The sequence below is a fragment of the Vespula vulgaris genome, chromosome 7 (genome assembly GCF_905475345.1).
Source record: "Vespula vulgaris chromosome 7, iyVesVulg1.1, whole genome shotgun sequence".
Taxonomy (NCBI): Eukaryota; Metazoa; Arthropoda; class Insecta; order Hymenoptera; family Vespidae; genus Vespula; species Vespula vulgaris.
The window spans coordinates 2,827,501-2,847,103 of NC_066592.1; the positions used below are offsets into that span (position 1 = coordinate 2,827,501).

General features: G+C 31.2%; 3 protein-coding genes across 8 annotated transcripts; 2 read left to right on the forward strand and 1 right to left on the reverse strand.

Moving 5' to 3' along the window:
* Positions 1–4,839: 4,839 nt before the first annotated feature.
* Positions 4,840–5,826, forward strand: LOC127065186 (COMM domain-containing protein 7-like). The gene is made up of 2 exons (XM_050997198.1): positions 4,840–5,168; positions 5,522–5,826. The coding sequence occupies exons 1-2, from the start codon at positions 5,120–5,122 to the stop codon at positions 5,695–5,697; spliced, it is 225 nt and encodes a 74-aa protein (XP_050853155.1). The 5' UTR covers positions 4,840–5,119; the 3' UTR covers positions 5,698–5,826.
* Positions 5,510–11,761, reverse strand: LOC127065152 (dual serine/threonine and tyrosine protein kinase-like). Of its 6 annotated transcripts, XR_007781955.1 has the most exons (6): positions 10,106–10,926; positions 9,725–9,869; positions 7,226–9,655; positions 7,007–7,150; positions 6,024–6,246; positions 5,510–5,658 (listed from the first exon to the last, which is right to left on the reverse strand). XR_007781955.1 is itself a non-coding variant. In XM_050997136.1 (5 exons), exons 2-5 carry the CDS (start codon positions 9,846–9,848, stop codon positions 6,774–6,776), a joined length of 2,865 nt encoding a protein of 954 aa, XP_050853093.1. In that variant the 5' UTR covers positions 9,849–9,869; positions 10,106–10,926; the 3' UTR covers positions 6,366–6,773. The 6 variants fall into 6 exon arrangements, 5 of the variants coding, with proteins under 5 accessions (XP_050853093.1, XP_050853090.1, XP_050853092.1 ...); XM_050997136.1 differs by lacking the exons at positions 5,510–5,658; positions 6,024–6,246 and having other exon boundaries at positions 6,366–7,150; positions 7,226–7,624; positions 7,691–9,655; XM_050997133.1 differs by lacking the exons at positions 5,510–5,658; positions 6,024–6,246; positions 10,106–10,926 and adding an exon at positions 11,500–11,761 and having other exon boundaries at positions 6,366–7,150.
* A 205-nt stretch (positions 11,762–11,966) lies between these two features.
* LOC127065185 (histone deacetylase complex subunit SAP18) lies at positions 11,967–13,268 on the forward strand. The gene is made up of 4 exons (XM_050997197.1): positions 11,967–12,257; positions 12,461–12,567; positions 12,694–12,888; positions 13,026–13,268. The coding sequence occupies exons 1-4, from the start codon at positions 12,186–12,188 to the stop codon at positions 13,117–13,119; spliced, it is 468 nt and encodes a 155-aa protein (XP_050853154.1). The 5' UTR covers positions 11,967–12,185; the 3' UTR covers positions 13,120–13,268.
* The last annotated feature ends 6,335 nt before the right edge of the window (positions 13,269–19,603 follow it).

Here is a 19,603-nt window from a genome sequence, read left to right on the forward strand (position 1 = left end):
ACGCATGTCGTGTAGCTAAAAGAAATCCGTGATATATGAATAAAATAACATCCCAAAGAAGAACTTTTCTGAGTTTCTCAAGATTGTATGAGCAATCTGTGCGTTGTACTCGAGTTGGGAAAGTCTATGTAGAACATCCGAACCGTCGAAACCGCCATCTTAACGTTTCCCTATTTTTTATTAATCCAGTCTCGGAACTTTTTGACAGACTGATATGTATTATTTTAGAGATATATATGTGTATATATAAAACCATATGGTATATATATATATATACACGATACATAGACCTAATATATCAATCGAAGAAAGAAAGATAAAAAAGTCGAATTGCTCTTAATGGTTTATATAGTCGGATAGAACGTCATCTTGATCGATTTATTTAATTTTTTTTTTAATAAGGCTATATCAAAGTTAATACTTTTTGTAATGAAAAAGTCATGTCAATGTAAAAAGAACGAAATAAAATGAATATGAGGGAGAGGAATGTATTTGATGTGTGTGTGTGTGTGTATGTGTGTGTGGCAAGGGAATTAAAGGTTAGAATTGCTTTCTCTTTTTCTCTTTCTCTCTTTTTCAAAGATTCTTATCTTCCCTTAACTAACCTTTATACCACGAATAGACGACTATAGTCGATATCCTTGTCAGGTTTCTCTCTCCTAATTTATAACGCCTTAACAGCGAAGAAACCTTTCCTTCGCAAATTTGCTTCTTACGGCAATAAGTCACTTGTGGTTGGGCGTCAATACACGTACAAGACACATAAACGCGCATACGTACACAGGTAATCTCTATTACAGACGCACAGTACGAGTTTTATTAGTTTCTAACGGTTTCCGAAACACCCTCGTCCTTCTAGCTTCCTTATTTCTTTCTCCCTTCCCCTCTATACCTCTCACACCCTTACTCTCACCCTTTCTCTCTCTCTCTCTCTCACCCTCTCCCTCTCCTTCTCCCTCTTTCTTTCGCTCCCTTCTTCTTTCTTATTTTCATTTTTATTGTCTTTCTCTTCTTCTTCCTTTTTTCGTTACTATCTCGAACGTATTTACGGACCACCAAAAGATTTATCGAAAATAGTGTTACTTACTTGAGCTTCGTTGTTTAAAGTTCCCGCCATAAAGGAGTATATAACCTTCCAACGATATTCATTTCTTTTTTTCCATTTGCTTTTCGTAAACTTATCATGTGGAAGAACAAAGCGGAAATGTATTCATCGACGAAATTGTAATTTACTGATGGTGCTTAACCGTTTGTAGATATTTCGATAATGGATGCATTGTGGTAAAAAATATTCAAAAATAATTAATACTCCGTTCCAAAGCACAAATCCAATTGTAATCGTAAGGCTTTCGTTCACGTTCATTAGCTACGTTTTCAAAGGCAAAGCCATCGTTAAACTAGTTACTTTATATGCTTCGTTTCCAACGTTCTAACAACCTTTCACGTAATTACATACGAGTAGAGTTAGAAGCTCGAATATTTAGCTCGTGCAAATATTAATTATTTATAATTACGTTTCATTTATTCCCTTGAGAGAGTCCAACTGTATTTAATAACTCAAATGATGGAAATACGAAGCGTAAAATTAATGCGGAAAATTGATCGGTAGACTAAGCAAATTGTATTCTTTCAAGTTAACCGATTTTCCTCATGGCGAACATTTTACTCCATACCCCTGACAGAATTTATGCAAGATTAATTTGAAGGAAGTTAACCGGGGAAATCGTCTATGAATTTATGCATTAAACCATTATCGAATTTGATCAACGTAGTAGATGCGAGGTCAGCCAATCAGAACGTTGCACAAGGAATACATTTATCTACTTTCTACGTACTTTATCTGAAGGTAATGAGAAATAAATTGTGCAAATATTACTTTTCTCGGTATTAATTAACATTGACTTTAGATTGAATTTTAAAAGAAATTAAAATACGTTTATTGCATCGGCCTATATCGTATATTTTTTATTTTTTTATTTTTTAAAAAGTACGATTCTTTTTACCCGCTTACTATATATAAGAGAAACTAATTTCATATGCCCTCAGAGGCTGTTTCTCCATTTACCTCGACATGTTATAAAATTATTAAACATCGGTTACTTTGAATCAACGTTTCTGCAACTTCAGTATTTTACTTAACTGTAGTATTTTATCCGGACATATTAATAACTTTGAATTTTCACTACGTCGATTGGAATAAACTTCATATGTTATCTGAAATTAATACAAAATATTACATATTTGTTAAAAAAACTCATTAAAATTTAAATATATTGCATTTTCTTACATATACATTAATTTAAAAAAGTCAAATAATATTATTTGTATGATAGGGAATTAATCAAAAACAGGAAAATATTTATTTATTTGTTTACGACGGATATACATCACAGCGTTTGTCATATTTTTCTCTCTAATATTACTAGCTTTGAGACACCGAGAATAAATACGTCTATCGGAGTACACCACAGAGAATTTTACCACAGAGAACATGAATCTGGATATAGAATTTCTTATCCTACACCATAAAGTTCGTTCTCACAATATCATATATACGTTTGGTCCACTAAAGGCTTCCATACTAGCTAGATCATATAACCTGTCTCTTCGTTGTTGGTAGAAGTCCTTGATAGTAGATAGAATTATACTCCGTTAATACTCGGTAACCATACGAAAAGAGGATCCATAACACACAGGTATATCAGAGAAAAAAATCTATATATAGAAGCTAAAGGCGTTATTCAAAGCACAAGATAAAGACTCGAAATCAAATACGTTTGAGATCATATAATACGTATAAGACTTATATAACAGAAACAAGTGAACCGCCCTCATGCGGTCAGATCCATCTTCTGCCATTTTTGGTACTCGAATAATAGTAGATCCATATTACGTCGTCCATATTACTGCTTGGGCGAAGTATCCTTGTTCCAGGCGAATCCATCAATCTTCCTGGTAATTAAGAGTTCCCTGTCAGCTGGTATATCTCCGAATTTATATACGTAGTCTAGCCATTAGGTACGAGACATGATATTGGCTTCGTTGGCTTCGAGGGGTGAAAACACTAATCCTCCACTGACATATTAGGTAACTTGATACATATTAGTTAGTCAGACTTTGAAATTAATAGAAAAAAGATTTATCTTTTTTTAATTTTTGCTTTTTTCCTTTACCTACTTTCTTACTTTTACTTTTTTTTTTTTTTAATATTTTTCTTCATTGATATATCAAGCGTTCAAGATGAACGTTCAAAAAATTGAAAGAAAATGATCTTACTTGGTATTCAAAATCGCTTCATGAAGGAATAACCTCTATAATGATGTTCGATTTTTTCCGTAACCCTACTAAGGAAAAACAAGATGTAAACGTATTTTTCAACGAAATTGTTATTTTCCGTGCGTCGTTCTAAAATCCTATTGGCAATCGATATCGCGATAAAATTAAATTCTAACTAGTTCGAGTTTAGAACTACGAATTCAATCGCACGTAATGTCGTTCAATTACTATCAACGATTTCGAAGGAAATGGCGTCCGATCGAACTACTACCACGCCTCTACAAGACAGAGCATGCATAAATCAAATTATGGATAACAGTTCCACGAGATAGAGGAAAATCATTTAGAAATTTCTAATTTTTTTATAGACTTGATGAAATAAATTCATGCTAAAATATTTATTTATAAATTTAAATACATTTATATTTATATATATGTGTATATAAATAAAAATATACACACGTACATATATACATGTATGTACGTGTATATTTCATTATCAATAAAAATTAACAAAAGAAAAGGATACTGATGAAAAATTAACAAATAAAATCTATTAGAAAATGCTATAATTGTTATACTATATATTTCGATATTGAAAATATAGTCTTTGTTTTTCAATATGTATGGTTGTGTGTCTATGTAAATATATATAATCCTTGATTATATAGATCAAAACAAATAAAAATCAAATGATTGTTACTTCCAATGTTATAAAATACTGCAACAGTTGTTTTTCTTAAAGGAATATTTATACTTTTAAAATTCTCATTTATTCTATTATACATTCGCCTTAGTAAATACGATAACGCGAAACGTTGTATTTTATGTACGTACATTTTTACCAAAAGAAAGCTTCTTTCTATTATTCGTAGAAAGACAAGGCAGACTTCGTTAAAATTGTAATTTAATCCTGTGGTTTTTAAATTGTTCATAGCCGCTGTTTTTATAATGGTTTACATCAAGGATAAACCAAAGTATAATTCTTGCCTGATTTTAATGGACAAAATCTCATTTTAATATTTAAATTAAAGATCGTACGATTTTTTAATGACTTTCGTTCTTTTAATATCAAATAAGTTAATATTGCTGGAAGATGTACACTCGTTCAAAGTTAAGTTATTACGGACGAGGGTAATATAAGTACTTCGATGTTTTGATAGACTTCGAACTAGTTACTTTTTATACTTTGGTTAGTAAACACGTTAGTTTTCTTTTTCATAGAAATAAACTCGAATAATTACTATTTTCGTTAATATACAGATTTCTCGTTGCTATTTTCAATAAATGACGTAACATAATATATATATATATATATATATATATATATATATATATATATATATGAGAAATACTAGATTTCTGTTTCATCGAACAAATATCGATAACAATCGAATCATATTTCACAAAGTGAATAAATAATCGATAATAATAAATGTTTGCTTTACAAACAGATAATACTAGAATGCTTTATAGTTAAGATAATACTAGATTATTTTTTTTTTGTCAATCGACCGATAAAAGAAAATTCCTCTTTTGTAATGGCAGTATTGTAATGAATTCCATTCTATGTTCTAAATGTATTTTGTCAAGCTCGAGATATTATTTTATAAGGACGATACATCTCTTCGAATTTGATTTATTAATCATTTATTTTCTTCAACAATAAATCATTATTTCTGTCATGTCTTAATGTATCTCCGGAACGTCACAGTATTGATCCGACAGTCGTGAATTGCTCCTAACTTCACTCCTATGAAATTTTTATATATTCCTTTTTAAATATGTACAATAAATATTTGCAAAATTATTGAGTCAGAAAAATTAATATTTATTATAGAAAATGGAAAAAACGATCAATAAAATACTTGATATATCTTGGAGATTCGGTGGTAAGAATAATTAACCTCAAAAAAAAAAAAAAAAGATGGCAATAAATTGTGAAAATTCTTTTATACATAATATAATATTTATTATAAATTATAAATTTAACAACAAAATTTTAATGTTTAGTTTATTAATTATTATAAATGACTAATTACATTTTTTGTTATGCTTATATGAGATTATGTTTTATATATATATATATATATATTTCTTTTTTCTAGAGGAGTATAAAAAAATATACATTTTAAGTAACAATGCTTATTATTTGAAAAATTAGTATAATTATTAAAATACTTAAAGAAATAAATACTGATATTATATTATTTGTTTTGTAATGTTACGTTCATTTGTTTTTCAGTAACTGCAGCAAGTAGTGATTCAGACAAAGTTGGCAAATCTTTTTTGCAGCTGAAATTATGTCTCGATGAAGGTAGTAGAGTAAAAGACCATTTCATCGAGATGAGTATCCCTGAATTTTATAAATTTCTGCATGATCTAGAGAAAGCAAAGATTAATCTAGATTTATTGGTTTAATTATCTTAATTATATATAAAAGTAATATAAATGTTATATTACCAACATGCAATTACTTTGATGTTAATTATAAAATATAAGTAATATGTTATGTTTTATTGAAATCAACGATAAATACGTTAAAATATATTGAAGTAATATTTTTTTCTATTTAATAAATAATCGATTTTTGTAAAAATATCAAACACTTATCATATAGCACATGCATACAAATATAGATAATCTATCTTTGATTTACAAGATTGTGGGTCTCTTATTTACATCTAAAAATTTTGTTATCCTATATATTATTATATATAAAATTAAGGAAAATTAGTTTTACATACCTTTAGAGATTATCCTCTCATTTGTTTCAACATCTTATAAAATTGTTAAGAATCATACTATAGAAGTAGGATTGATAATACTATATATCTATCAGTGTTTATGCAACTTTAGTATTTTATTTGATTGTGAGATAAACTAGTCTTCTTTAGATATATTAACAGTTTTAACTTTTTAAATTCCACTGTGTTGATCCAACTGCTTGAATTCTGCATAATTTGTTATCTGAAATTAATACGGAATATTATACATTTTTTAATGATATTTATTAAAACAATCATTTTGCGTATATTTTGTGGTCTTGTATATTGGATAATTAAAAGGCCAAATGATAGTATGCAAATATTAATACAAAATAGGAAATCTTTATTTATTTTTCAACAACGAATATACATTACAGAAAGAGCTTATGTTTTTTTAATTTAATATCAATATCTATTATAGGAAATGCAATATTGGCGAATAACACATTTAAAGGCAAGAGATGTTTTTGATAATCAATCAGTCAATTTAAAAAATATCATTGAATAATAATAAAGCTAAATAAACGAAGAGATGTATTTTGCATTCCACATGATAAATAAACTCACATTCGCCAGATTAATACTGTATTGAGAAAATACTATTTATAGAAATATCAAATTAATGAATGCAAAAACAATGGATTATTTTCCAAACACATCTCATGCATTTAAGAGGGAAACTTTCATCAAATTTTAAAATTAATTAACAGGTCAAACTACTAAAATTATTTAAAACTCCCGCATTTGCACATACAGATTTGAACAAACACTCGTTTGAAAAAGATTTGTCATGTGAAAGACAGGAGGTTTTACTGTTCTAAAATTCCTACGTTTAACAGGAGGTGGACTAACAATGGCACCTCTTTGATTATAAGGTTCTGCTAGTGCCAGTGCAGGATTTTTTGATTCAGATGTGGAATTCTCTTGTAGCTTGAGTTCGCTGAGTTGTTGTAAGGACTTGCCTCTTTCTGCTTTTTGTTGAATAGATTCAAGCACTGGAAGAATTGCTCCAAGTAGTGGTCGTTTAGAAGGTTCTCCAGCCCAACATTGCTCCATTAATTTCCAACATTCGTCATCAAAATGTGGCAGACGTTCTGGTCTAATGCCTTTCAAACAAACAGATAAATTTAAATATCTTTAGAATATAAAAACATAAAACGACAGAAAATCATAATTTTTACCTTTTTTTACGCTTGTCCATAATTGTTCTTTATTATGAAATTGTTCATAGGTATATGGCACTCTGACATGCCCAGCGCATATGTGCCAGAAAAGAATGCCAAAAGCATATACGTCTACGCTACTATCATAATGTCCAGATAGAAGTTCTGGAGCCATGTGAACAGGTGTCCCTACAATACTTCCAGACATCATAGCTTCTGTGATACAAAATCCAAGGTCAGTCAGTTTTGCCCTATTTTCAGTATCAAGGAGCACATTATTCAATTTAATGTCCCTATGAACAAGTCCTTGAGAATGAAGATAACGTATTCCTTCTAAGACATCAATCGCAATTTGCATACGTTCTAACCAAGACAATCCAGCTCTTATTCCACAATACAAATCTCTGCTTAAACGGTCTGTAATTAACAGAACTGCAGTTCCTAATCCATATCCACTTCCATAAGTTTGATCTATAACCGAACCTCTTAATTTCACAATTCTTTTATGATCTGGTATTGATCTGGTGTAATAAAATTCCATTGCTAAGTCATTCCAATGTCTTTCATCCGGTGGGATAACAGATTTAACTGCACAAGGTCCTGGAGCTCCTCCCCAACCATCGCATGCAAATACTACACCATATTGACCACGCCCAATTTCTTTACCATAATGCGGTATACCAAAACGAACAGCATCAGTCATTGATGTGGACTCCAAGGCTAATCTAGCTAATCTTGGTGCATGGAATTTTCGAATAGCTATCCTTTGTTCCTCAGTCCTTTCTAACTTTCCAGAATAATGATTTTCAAGGGACTTTAGAGCCGATTGAAATGCATCATGAGACAATTTTAATTTATCTCTGAACTGCATTGAAATTGTTTTTGATAATCTTGCTGCGGATAAAGAATTTAAGACGTCGATAGTAACCTTTCTCCTCCAAGATACATCCAAGGTTGGGGTAGGAGCCCATGGCAAAGGAAGAGATTTAAAAAGTTGTCGTAATCTTTCTAGAAAAGAATGTACAAGAGATGGCGATGAGTTATGAAGTTCTACATTATAAGCTGCAGAAAGTATTTGTTTCAAAGCATCACTAGCTAGTAACGAAGATTCATGATCATAACTTTTCTCTAAACTCAATAAGCATCGTTGTAAAGTGCCTATAAATGTTTCTCTTAAACATTTCACAGAGTTTACAAGTTGTTTTGCCACTTTTTCACGCAAACGTCCGAGTACAAATCTTTGCACTTCTGAGGTGGCTGCTTGTACCGTCACTGACCATTCTGTCCTTTCATTATTATCAAAAGGAAAGTTTTGATATTGTTGTGAATCTCCAGTTGACAGATATATATCATTTTTCATTTCCTGAATAATATTTTCTATTAATTCCATTAATTCTTCTTGCTTATCATTAACAATTTTCATCAGATTAGCATACAATTCATTTTCCTTTTGTTGAGCATATTGTATTCTCCTTGGAGTAATCTGAATTTGACGTGCCATATCAAAGGCACTTAGGATAAATTTACGTAAACTAGTTGTATGGACTTCATTTAAATAATTACTTGCATTAACAAGATAACTTTGAAGACAACCTTTAATAAAATATAAAATTCTATCCATTTTCTTGCACGAGTTTATAATATTGCTAGTACTAACGTATTGACCACCGACTAACCATGTTAATTGATCAACTTCAACAGATTCTTCCATTCCAAGATACCCTAAATTAGTTAGTTGATCTAGCCATGTTAATCCAAGAGAATTTACTTTATCAAAGTCAACATCATCTTTATCTTTAGATTGATTAGAATCGCATGGAGTTATCGTACTTTGAAGTCTATGTTGTTCCGATTCTGTCAATCCCGCATCAATACTATCCAATGAAATATTTACAAGCGACGATACAAATAATACAGGATTGTAAGGATATGTTTCTTTCAGGTCTCTTAATTCTTCTAGCTGTTGTTCCGATAAAGGTTGTTCACCCAAGGCATAAAGAAATATCGGTAGAATACCAAAGGTTCCTTTGGCAAGAATTTTCACTGCTCCGTTATTTGGAACTACAAAAATTTGAACGCCATCTTTTAATATATTTGAATCAAGTTTAACTTCGAGCACCGTTGGGCAAACAATATCTTCATTTCCAGATTTAGTCAAATCTTCTATAGGAATTGTACTCCATGGTTTTTCATTGGCTTGTAATTTTACCACAACTTCGTATTCAAGACCCAATGTAAGATTGACATGATTCGTATGACCATGACTAAATTTGATCCACCTCCATAAGTCATTAGATGCTGGTAAAACCTCGGTAGAAAATAAATTATTTATTAATGCTGCTTTAGATTTATTATCTTGGCCGAATACAACTATAGCTGGAGAATTTTGTAAAATATGTACAATTCTGTTTAAAGTTAATGGCGATAGTAACTGTTCAATGATATTTTCTGAAACATCAATAGATAATTAGATATAGCACAAAGATATAAATAAGAACATATATAATTAATATTTACCTCCAGGGAAGAAATTTTCTAAATTAATTGCTTTTAGGGCATGTTGAGTCTCTTCTAGGATGTGCCTTAATTGATTACGATTACGTTGGTATTTTCTGAATTCGTGTGGTAATTTGCTTACCATTTTTAAACCTTTCCTTTCAATCTATAAAATTATTCCAACTATATATTATAGTCTCAAAAATATTCACTGATAACATAACACATTGTATCTCTAGACATTTAATATAAAAATGATAAACTAATCATATATACATATGTGTCAAATTAAGTTCCATTTTATTTATTTTTTTATTATTTTTTTTTTTTTTTTGTAAACATCACATTAATAGACTAGTATTGAATTTGAATAAATTATCTTTATTTCACGAACTAACATACTTTTTCGAAAGTTTACAGGAAATCATCGAATCGTTAATTAAAGGCATCTTATCACAGTAATACGATTTTAGAAGGTAAGACACATACGCATTTCTTAACTACACGATTTAATATTTCATAGAACTCTTCATATTATGTTTCATGCTAGTTAAAACATCGAAGTTATTTTATTCGTTTATCTCGTATTCGCACAATCTCTTTTTCTTTTCTCTCTTTTTTTTTTTTTACTCTACACATGTGAGAGGATGAGTAGAAAAAAAAAAACGTGGTACCGTCGGCACGACTATAAATCAGAATTTCTATTTTTCCGACTGACGTAGTAATTATTCATAAGATTCTGCGACAACTCGTTCCTCATAAAACGTATTTATAAATGCACTTTTTTCTCGTCGTCAAATAAAAATCCACGTATATTTACAATACGTAATATATCACGTAAACGTTTTGATCAGATTTGACAGTCGGTTTAATAAGTTGTTCGAAAAGTAGAAGAAGAAGAAGAAGAAAAAGATGATGAAGAAGAAGAGAAGGAGAAGGAAGAGAAGGAGGTAGGAGACGAAAAAAAGTTGGTACCACGCGTTGTCGTTTGTTTAAAAACAATAAGACTAAAAGTTCAGAGTAAATAACAGATCAACGCATATCGACGGACTGCAACGATTCGATGATCTTCGGTTTTCTTCGATTGTTTCCGATGGTAAAAGAACGAGCGCGGTCGTTTTAATTAAAGAGAATTTGTGAGGATTCACAGTACGTTTTGTAATCATATTGTACCAATACACAGATATATTATATATATATACATATAACCATTATATAAAGAAAATAGAAAGAATTGAAAGATAAAATTGTATGCGCCATTTACTTAGGCCTTGGTATACATATATATATATATATATATATATATATATATATATATCTTTCTCTGTCATATTAACATCATATTTTAATATCGATGAAGCAAGAAGAGTATGTACGTAAGAAAGTAATGATCGGACAAACAACAAGTATTTTTTCTTTCGTTTCTTTTCTCTTCCATTGTTAGATAAAATTTATAAAACGGATTCTCCGAGGGCGTTCTGTGACACGTTTGTGATGTGCTTGAAACCGCACGTTCGCTTCTTAATGATAATTCGTTTGAAAAAAGCAAATGCAAACCTCGTCGACCTCTCGGTGAACGTTTAATAAACGATAGCTCGATATCGAAAATGTTTTTCTTTTTTCATCAAATGAAAGCTTAATATAAATTTCAGATAAAAAAGGTATTACCTTATCACAACGTTATTTTAAACTAAATTATTAATTACGATCTTTGTTATTTAATAATCTTATTTGTTAGATCATGAGAGTACATTAACCTATATAATTTATATACGTATATATAATACTTAACTCACAATGCGATCGTATCTCGTGATTCTTTTTTTTCTTCTTTTCTTTTCTTTTCTTTTCTTTTCTTTTGTAAGACACGTCTCTTCTGTTGTTTTGCTTCATTTATTTTTTACTATTCGACGACAACTTGTATACTTCCACAACGCAATACGTAATCTTTTTAACCTAATACTTTCCAGCGTGGATTCTTAAAATGTACTTTGCTTGGAACGTTCGAACACGATGCTTTTAATGATTAATATTGAATTATTTATTTACCGTTTATAAATCGTATACATTAATATTATATTATTAATATTGCGTTTTAATATCTTCGTAATGATATAAAATTATAATGATCTAATAAAGAATCAATCATTTATTTTGAGGTTATTGATATGTAATATCGATAGATTTTTTTTTATTATATACTACATATATAAATACGTATATAAATAATTAATAAAAAGTGTCGAATGATTTGTTAAAAGTAAAGTTTGAAAAGACCAATCACGTAGCACTTCGTCTTTCGAGAAAATACGAAACGATCTTTGATTCGATATCAACAATTTATTGACTACGTCATCTACGCCATCTTTAACAACACAGTAAACTACGATTTATCTGTTGCCGCGTTTTTAGGAAACGTTCTATTACATTTTATTTTAAGAAGCGTAATAAGTATTTTTCGTTAGAATATTATTCGATAAATATGACATCGGCATTGGAATCTATGGTTGTCGATGAAAAGCAGCTTCCTGAAAAGCCGGTAGATCGAGAGAAGGTAAGTAATATATTGTTCAGAATGTGTATATATATATCTATATACATGCACATATATATATATATATATATATATATATATAAACACGTTTTTAAGAATATTTCATTAATATTTTGAAATTAAATTTCGCAATATGTACTATATAATCGATCGTTGTAATCTGAAAGAATTTGAGGTTAAGGTTATATTGTTTTCTTTGTCAGACGTGTCCTCTCTTGCTTCGAGTTTTCTGCAATACTGGACGACATCACAATATTATGGAATACAGTAGAGGAAATGTACCTTCCAATGAATTGCAAATATATACATGGTAAAGTAAAAACGATAATTATGTTTTAATAGTAGGTTTCCGATTCGTTCGAATCGTTAGCTTGTTATGTGAAATACATGTTTCGTACAAGTTTTTATTACCTAGTATTCATATTTGCTTGCAAAGGATGGATGCTACTTTAAGGGAAATTACAGGCCTGGTTAAGGAAGTAAATCCAGATGCAAGGAGTAAAGGAACGTATTTTGATTTTTCTTTGGTAACTCCAGAATTAAGAAATTCTGGTTATAGAATGAGAGAAATTGGTGTTACATGTTCGGGACAAAAAGGAGCAGATGATAATAAAACTCTTGCACAAGCACGGTGTGTCTATTATATATAATTGTGATATAATATTTTTAATAGTATGTTTAATGATAACCCTGTTGTTATTATCGTAATAACGTCTCAAAGATATAAATAGAATTTTGATATTTATTATATACACAATGTAATTACAGGTTTACTATAGGTGATTATTTGGATATATCTATAACACCACCCAATAGAATGATGCAACCTGCTATCAGACGTGGCGGACTTCGTCAATATTAATTTTGTATAAATTTTCTCTGATCTCTATAAATCTATATAAGTGGCTATAATGAAAAATTTATCGTAGGAAATAAAGCGACTTTAGAAAGTGTATATTTCTAAGAAGCATAAATTATGTTTTGTAATAATAAATGATACGATTGAAAGAAGCTAAGATATTATTTATCTATATGATATTTATTTATTCTAATGAAATAATCAAAATGAAACAATTATTTTCTAATACCTAGCTTCCTACCTATTTTCTAATACGCTTTAGTTCTTGATTTTTGTAATTATACATGTCGCACATTATTGTAGAAACAGATGTCAGTATGTACCAATGAAGTAAATTTGTACAGTTTCCTGTTTTATAGAGAATAGCTTATTTATCGACAATCGCAAATATAACAGGAAATAGTACATTACATTAATCGATGAAAATATATTGTCAGATATTTGATAGAATTTTATATAACTATAAAAATATAATGAAACATGTTTTTTTTATTCGTTTACAATATTTTATGTTATGTTGGTAAGTAAAACTATTGAATCTGCAATACCAACCATGTACCATTTGTAGAGGGCACTTCGTTTGGCATTCGTAGTGGCACGTGTAGCTTATCATACTTGAGATCTATATCCGTTAATTATTCATTCGTTTAAATTTATTATTCGCGAAGTGCGTGAACGCGAAAGATGGAAAGATTAACCTAAGGAGTTGGAAGATTTCATTAATTTATATTTATTTGAAAGGTAGGTAAAAACGTATGTGTAAGAAAGAAAGTATTCATTACTTTTCAATATATTAATCGTTACATTCACTAATTATATCGAAAGATCGTTATATCGAAATATCGATGTCATCCATTTTGTTTATTTAAATCGCATTAATGTTATTGCGATTATCGAAGTATTCTCGTCTTTTTTCACAACGCATTATTTTTCGTTGCATTAACGCGATTTTTTTCTAGACACTTTCCATAATGATAATTTCATTATTTTCGCGAAATTCGGTGACGATGTATGACGTTGACGGAATTTACATAAATACTTTTCGTTCGTTTGGCAATTATTTAAATAAAATTACGCGTTTGACGTTGTATGTAAAAATATTCACGTATCGGTTATTGGTGCCATATTCATTTTGACCGTTACACTAGAAAGACGTATAAAGGAACATTATTATCACGAAGGTATTATTCTTATGTAATAGATTGTATGCAATATAAGTTGTATTTAATATAACCTAGCTTCATTATACTGTTGTATTAATATAGCATAATATCATGAAAATAGGTCGCTGTGACGCGTCGAAGCTGATTGAATATTCAAAAAGAAAAAGAAGAAAGGAAGAAAGAGAGAGATAGATAGATAGAAGAAGAAGAAGAAGAAGAGAGAGAGAAAGAGAGAGAGAGAGAGGAAGAAAGAGACAGACAAACAATAAAGAAACGTGCATCATTACGGTAAGTCTTTATTACCTACAAAAATTATTCAATAATTTTTTTCTGTCTTTCTTCTTCTTTTTTTCTTTTTTTCCTTCGTCACACGATATTTGTATTTATGAGAGAAAATATATAGAGAATATATAGAATATATAAAATGCTTCGATGATCGACGATTGACACGAAATATATTTCATGCGAATTTTTATCATCGACTTTGCGAAATTGTTTTATTTGGAATGATTATTTTCATGATTAATAAATTAATAAAAGCGTCGAGAAGTTTGTCGGTGTTTGCTCGACGTCGCAATCGGCTTTTCTCTCGTATTTTACAAAGGAACGAAAGAGTCTGTAAAAACCGGACGATTGCCCGTTTACATCTTGTTTGCCGGGCTATCATCTACCGGTGAAATGAAAAAAAGGGGGAAACATGCACGTGGTTGACGTACGCCATGTGAAACATCTGTAACTGACGGACGGAATATTCGTATTTCTCTCTCTCTCTCTCTTTTTCTCTCTCTTTCTCTTTTTCTCTCTTTTTCTTTCTTTCTCTCACTCCCAAGGGACACGATTTGCTCGTTTACATTTTTACTAAATACTTGCTAACGTATCTACCTACCAGAGTTACGTGTTTCTTTTTCTTTTTTCTTTTTTCTTTTTTCTTTTCTCTCTCTCTCTCTCTCTCTCTCTCTCTCTCTCTTTTCTTCTTTCTTTCTTTTTTTTCTTTCGTTACATACGAATAGTCCGCAATACTCGTGAAGAATTTTTTCTCGCATACATAGTTGATAACATAGTTGTAGCAGCATCTTATTAACCGGTTCCACGATAAAATTATTCTTCAAAGTTATCTTTGCAATTACGTATGTAAATATTAAATCGTACGAAATAACAGTCAATATGTTTTAATAATTATTGTCGAGTAGATATATTATAGGTATAAATTGAATTATCCGAAGTAATTCTTTTTTCACAAATCTTTATCCTTTCAAAAAAAAAAAAAAAAAAAAAAAAAAAAAAAGTCGAATGCTGTTATACGTACTTATATAGATATAGTTTAAAAAAAGCGAAACAATATTTTTTAATTATTCCGTTATAATGTTATGGGACAATACATTTTTTTTTGCGTTTAAATATCTTAGATAATAGCTGAGAGAAAAAAGATCAAATTTAAGACTTTTATCATTGTATTATTCTCAAACGGGGGGTTAAGATTTGAAATTTTTTAGAATGGTGTTTCAAGCAAAGTATATTTTTTTAGATCACTATGACAACAAAAATTGACATGGGGTCTATAAAAAAAAAAAAAAAAAAAAATAAAAAGAAGTTAGATATTTATTTCACTTTTCGGTAATATATCAATTCCGGTATATCAGTTTCAGTAGAACAATATTGGTACCGATATTAAAACCATATCAACTTTAAGTTCCTTATTGGAGGCGTGTCTTAGGAAAATAGGGGGCGTGTTTTATTGGATTAGGAGCGGAGCTATTGTAGACGGGGCGTGGTTTAAAAAGATAAGGCGGAGTTTATTGGAGCAAGAGAGAAGAAACAAAGACAACATTTATTATATGGGATGGTATTAACAGATTCGATTTTTTTTTACAGTAATGGGGCGTGTCTTACGAGGAGTGGAGGCGTGTCTTATAAGGGCTGTAGGCGTGTCTGTTTGTTTGTGGAGGGGGTAATCTATTTGTCTGTTGGTCCTTCGATCAAAATTTGTTGCAATACTCGGCAATCTTTATACATCTATATCGTTTTTCAGTAAATGTAAAAACGTCTATATGTCAAGAGGTATTTCATACCTTCAATCTGGTCATAGCCAATAAAAAACATTTCAATAATTCTTTCTTCTCTCCTTTCTCGGATCGCCGTTTAGCACTGCTTTTCGTTGGGGTGGGGGTGAGAATTCGCAGTAGCATATTTCCCCATAAGAATGGTGTGGCTTTTTTTATCGAAGATCGACATCGAATTCTTCTCACTATCATTCATTGATTTTTCACGATCAATTTTTGTAACTTTGGAGGATATACAAAATATTACACGAGACAATGATTAGATCTATAGTTTTCATATTGTCATGGCTAGCAAAGCGAAAGACGATAGAAAGTTGTTAGAAGAGGGGAAAAGGTTGCGAGTTTGGCTTCTTACCGCGATCACCTGCGGCTATTTTAAAGACACTTCCACTTTAATTATACCAAACCGCTTTCGCGATATTACGATATTATGATATTACGAAGCATAAGCCGGGTTCCGGAGATTTAGGGTCGCGGAAAGTTTAAACTGTGCGCGTACACCCTCCTCCCACCCTCTGTTCCAATTCTCCTTTACGATTTCTCCTTAACCGTTATCTAACTTCAACAATAGAGGCCGAACTTTCTACAAATGATTAAAGGTAAAACAACAAAATACAGGCGAATATAGATACAGTACTTTTTCATAATTAGGAAAGTTTAATGATCGATTTTAAGTTTAATAATCAATCGTTTGGTTAGGTCATTGATAAATATCGTTCTATATATATCAATATGAAATTTGAACGAAAGATAGGAGAACTAACTTTTTAAAAATAATTAAACGTAAAACGATAAAATATGATCAAGCATGTATACGTTGCTTGATCGTAATAAAGAAAAATTAATTATAATCTATAAATATCTGTATCTGTTATCGTTATTATTAAAATACGTGAGATTTGAACGAACAAAAGATTGGACTAAAGGAGACTTGATTTTCTAGAAATGGCCGATGGAAGTTGGAAGGTAAGATTCGCGGGTGTAATCAGTAATCAAATTTATTAGTTTCTATTGTCTCGGGGGGATGAAATTCTTTTCCGATTTTATGGCGTGGAAAGACGATATAATAAGGAGAACGCGCCGCCTCGAGCGTGGCTGCGAGTAACGAGGGAATAAGAATGGCTAGGCGAGACGAGGCTCTGGTTTTAGGGGTGGTGTAGGTTCCAGCCTTACTTTCGGGGTGCTGCTTTCTGGGCTTGCTCTTCGTGAGGGTAGCGAGAAAGAGAGAGAGAGAGAGAGAGAGAGAGAGAGAGAGAGAGAGAGGGCTAAGATTTACTGGACTCAGCTAGTGGCCGCTAACTTTGTAGAGAAGCTTTCGAGGGGATGAAGGGATAGGGGAGGTGGACGTTTCTCGAAAACATTAAAGCGATATAACCACCGAGAATTCTCCAATTTTTTTGAATGATCAATATACTATTGTTCGAGGAAATATTTAAGTAACCAAAATTTAAAGGAAGCACTTTCCATTTGTTAATTTAATTACAAATATTGATAATGATATATATATATATATATATATGTATATAATTATGAAGATACAATATCTAATCTTTTCGTTAATATACTTTTATCCAATACCTTGGAAGAGGAACAATTTCACGCTCGACTCCTTTTCGATATCGCGTTTCATTGCGGTCTTGTTCGCATCCCAAGCTCGATTCGCATTGGTGACAAAAAATCTGTTGACTCAGGAGCATTGGGGGTCGTAATAAAAATAAATATTCTCGGCGTATGCGCGCCGGCCTGGGGTGGTAAAGTATGAGAGAGGCGAGAAAAAGGAGGAAAGGAGGAGGAGAAGAAGAAGAAGAAAAAGAAGGAGATGGAGATGGAGATGGAGAAGGGGTGGGGTGGGTGGTTAGGAAGGAGAAAGAAGGTGGTAACCCTCTTCTACTCCTACGACATACTGTGCCCTATAACGATATATAAAGCCGACATATTTCCGAATAAATCGTTTTTTTCAAATCTCCTGCATAGAACGAGCGATAAACTTGATGTGGATGATTCGTGCGCACATGTATACGTGTGAGAGAGAAGGGAAAGAGGCCTACGATACGATATTTCCAACCATTACCGTTTTCCGCTGTGTTGCACGGATTTTTATTTCAAAAATGATATTTACGAACGGCAAGGTGTTATTCTAATGTCGCTTTGGGAACGATACGCATTCGTGTCGTCTTATCTTTTAAAAAATTCTGACTGGAATAATCGCTTATCTTTGTCACTCTTACGAACGACGAAGTACCTATACAATCCTTTCTTATTCTTGACCGATCTGATTTTTCTTTCATAAAGTTTTTTATATTTTCATGAATATTTTTATATTTTGATCTCTCTTGATAATTTCTTTTCTGAGGACTATTAGAACTAGAAATTTCACGATTTCAACTCCAGCATCTAAGAGCACAAATCTTTCGGTTCGAGTTTTTCTAGGAATCGACCTTCGAGATATTGCTAATGGATTCCCGGATGTACTCTAAAAGCGAGTCTTTCCTGGGTCTGGAGTCTATTTCCTTCACGTGCCATCACGATACAAGCAAGTATTAGTCACACATACACACACACACACACACACACACACACATATACATATATACAAATGTTTCTATATGAAATAAATAACTTTAGAATAAAAATTAATTTCTTTGAAAAATATTCGATGCATTTAACAACAGGATGTCTTTGGGTCGTTTACAAAGGGATATCTCGAAGAACTTCTCTTTTTGTAAAATTTTGTATTCCACGATGTTGTATCGCGTTTGGTATTCCGAGACGGTGGCGATGATGTTTTACCGATCGGATGTTGGGCGGGGCAGCTGCTATTCTCTCCTTCTTTTCGAACCCAACGGGACTGTAATGGGCTTGCAACATCTTGCGAGGTAGTTCACACAGCCCTCGTTGCTCTCTTGTTCTTTCTCTTTCTCTTTTTCTCGATCATCTTTCGTCATATCCGTTTTTCGGCCTTTCTAACTATGTATGTGTGTGTGTCTGTGAGAAAAATTCTCAATTGTTATTTCTAAGTTTCTTTCCGAATTACCTTACACTCAAATTTATTTTTACGATTTCGATCTAGTCCCAAAGAGATTTTCGTTGTCTATTAAAAATATAATCCTATAATATTTTTTTTTATTTCTATCTTTCTTTCTCTTCTTTTTTGTCGAGTGAACAAACGTGACCACACGTATGTACGTTCAGAAGGAGATGAGATATTAGGAAAATCAACAAATTCTGCAAGTTATCTGGAATGTTCGTGTTTATTGATCGTGT

Bases quoted from the DNA above. Each gene is read 5' to 3' on its own strand.
- LOC127065185 (XM_050997197.1), top strand. From the start codon at position 12,186: ATGACATCGGCATTGGAATCTATGGTTGTCGATGAAAAGCAGCTTCCT. The intron at 12,258-12,460 runs GTAAGTAATATA...TTTCTTTGTCAG, and splicing joins AGCCGGTAGATCGAGAGAAG to ACGTGTCCTCTCTTGCTTCG. The intron at 12,889-13,025 runs GTGTGTCTATTA...ATGTAATTACAG, and splicing joins AAAACTCTTGCACAAGCACG to GTTTACTATAGGTGATTATT.
- LOC127065186 (XM_050997198.1), top strand. From the start codon at position 5,120: ATGGAAAAAACGATCAATAAAATACTTGATATATCTTGGAGATTCGGT. The intron at 5,169-5,521 runs GTAAGAATAATT...TTTGTTTTTCAG, and splicing joins TATATCTTGGAGATTCGGTG to TAACTGCAGCAAGTAGTGAT.
- LOC127065152 (XM_050997133.1), bottom strand. From the start codon at position 9,848: ATGGTAAGCAAATTACCACACGAATTCAGAAAATACCAACGTAATCGT. The intron at 9,656-9,724 runs GTAAATATTAAT...TTGATGTTTCAG, and splicing joins AGAAAATTTCTTCCCTGGAG to AAAATATCATTGAACAGTTA. The intron at 7,151-7,225 runs GTAAAAATTATG...TTTGTTTGAAAG, and splicing joins ATGGACAAGCGTAAAAAAAG to GCATTAGACCAGAACGTCTG.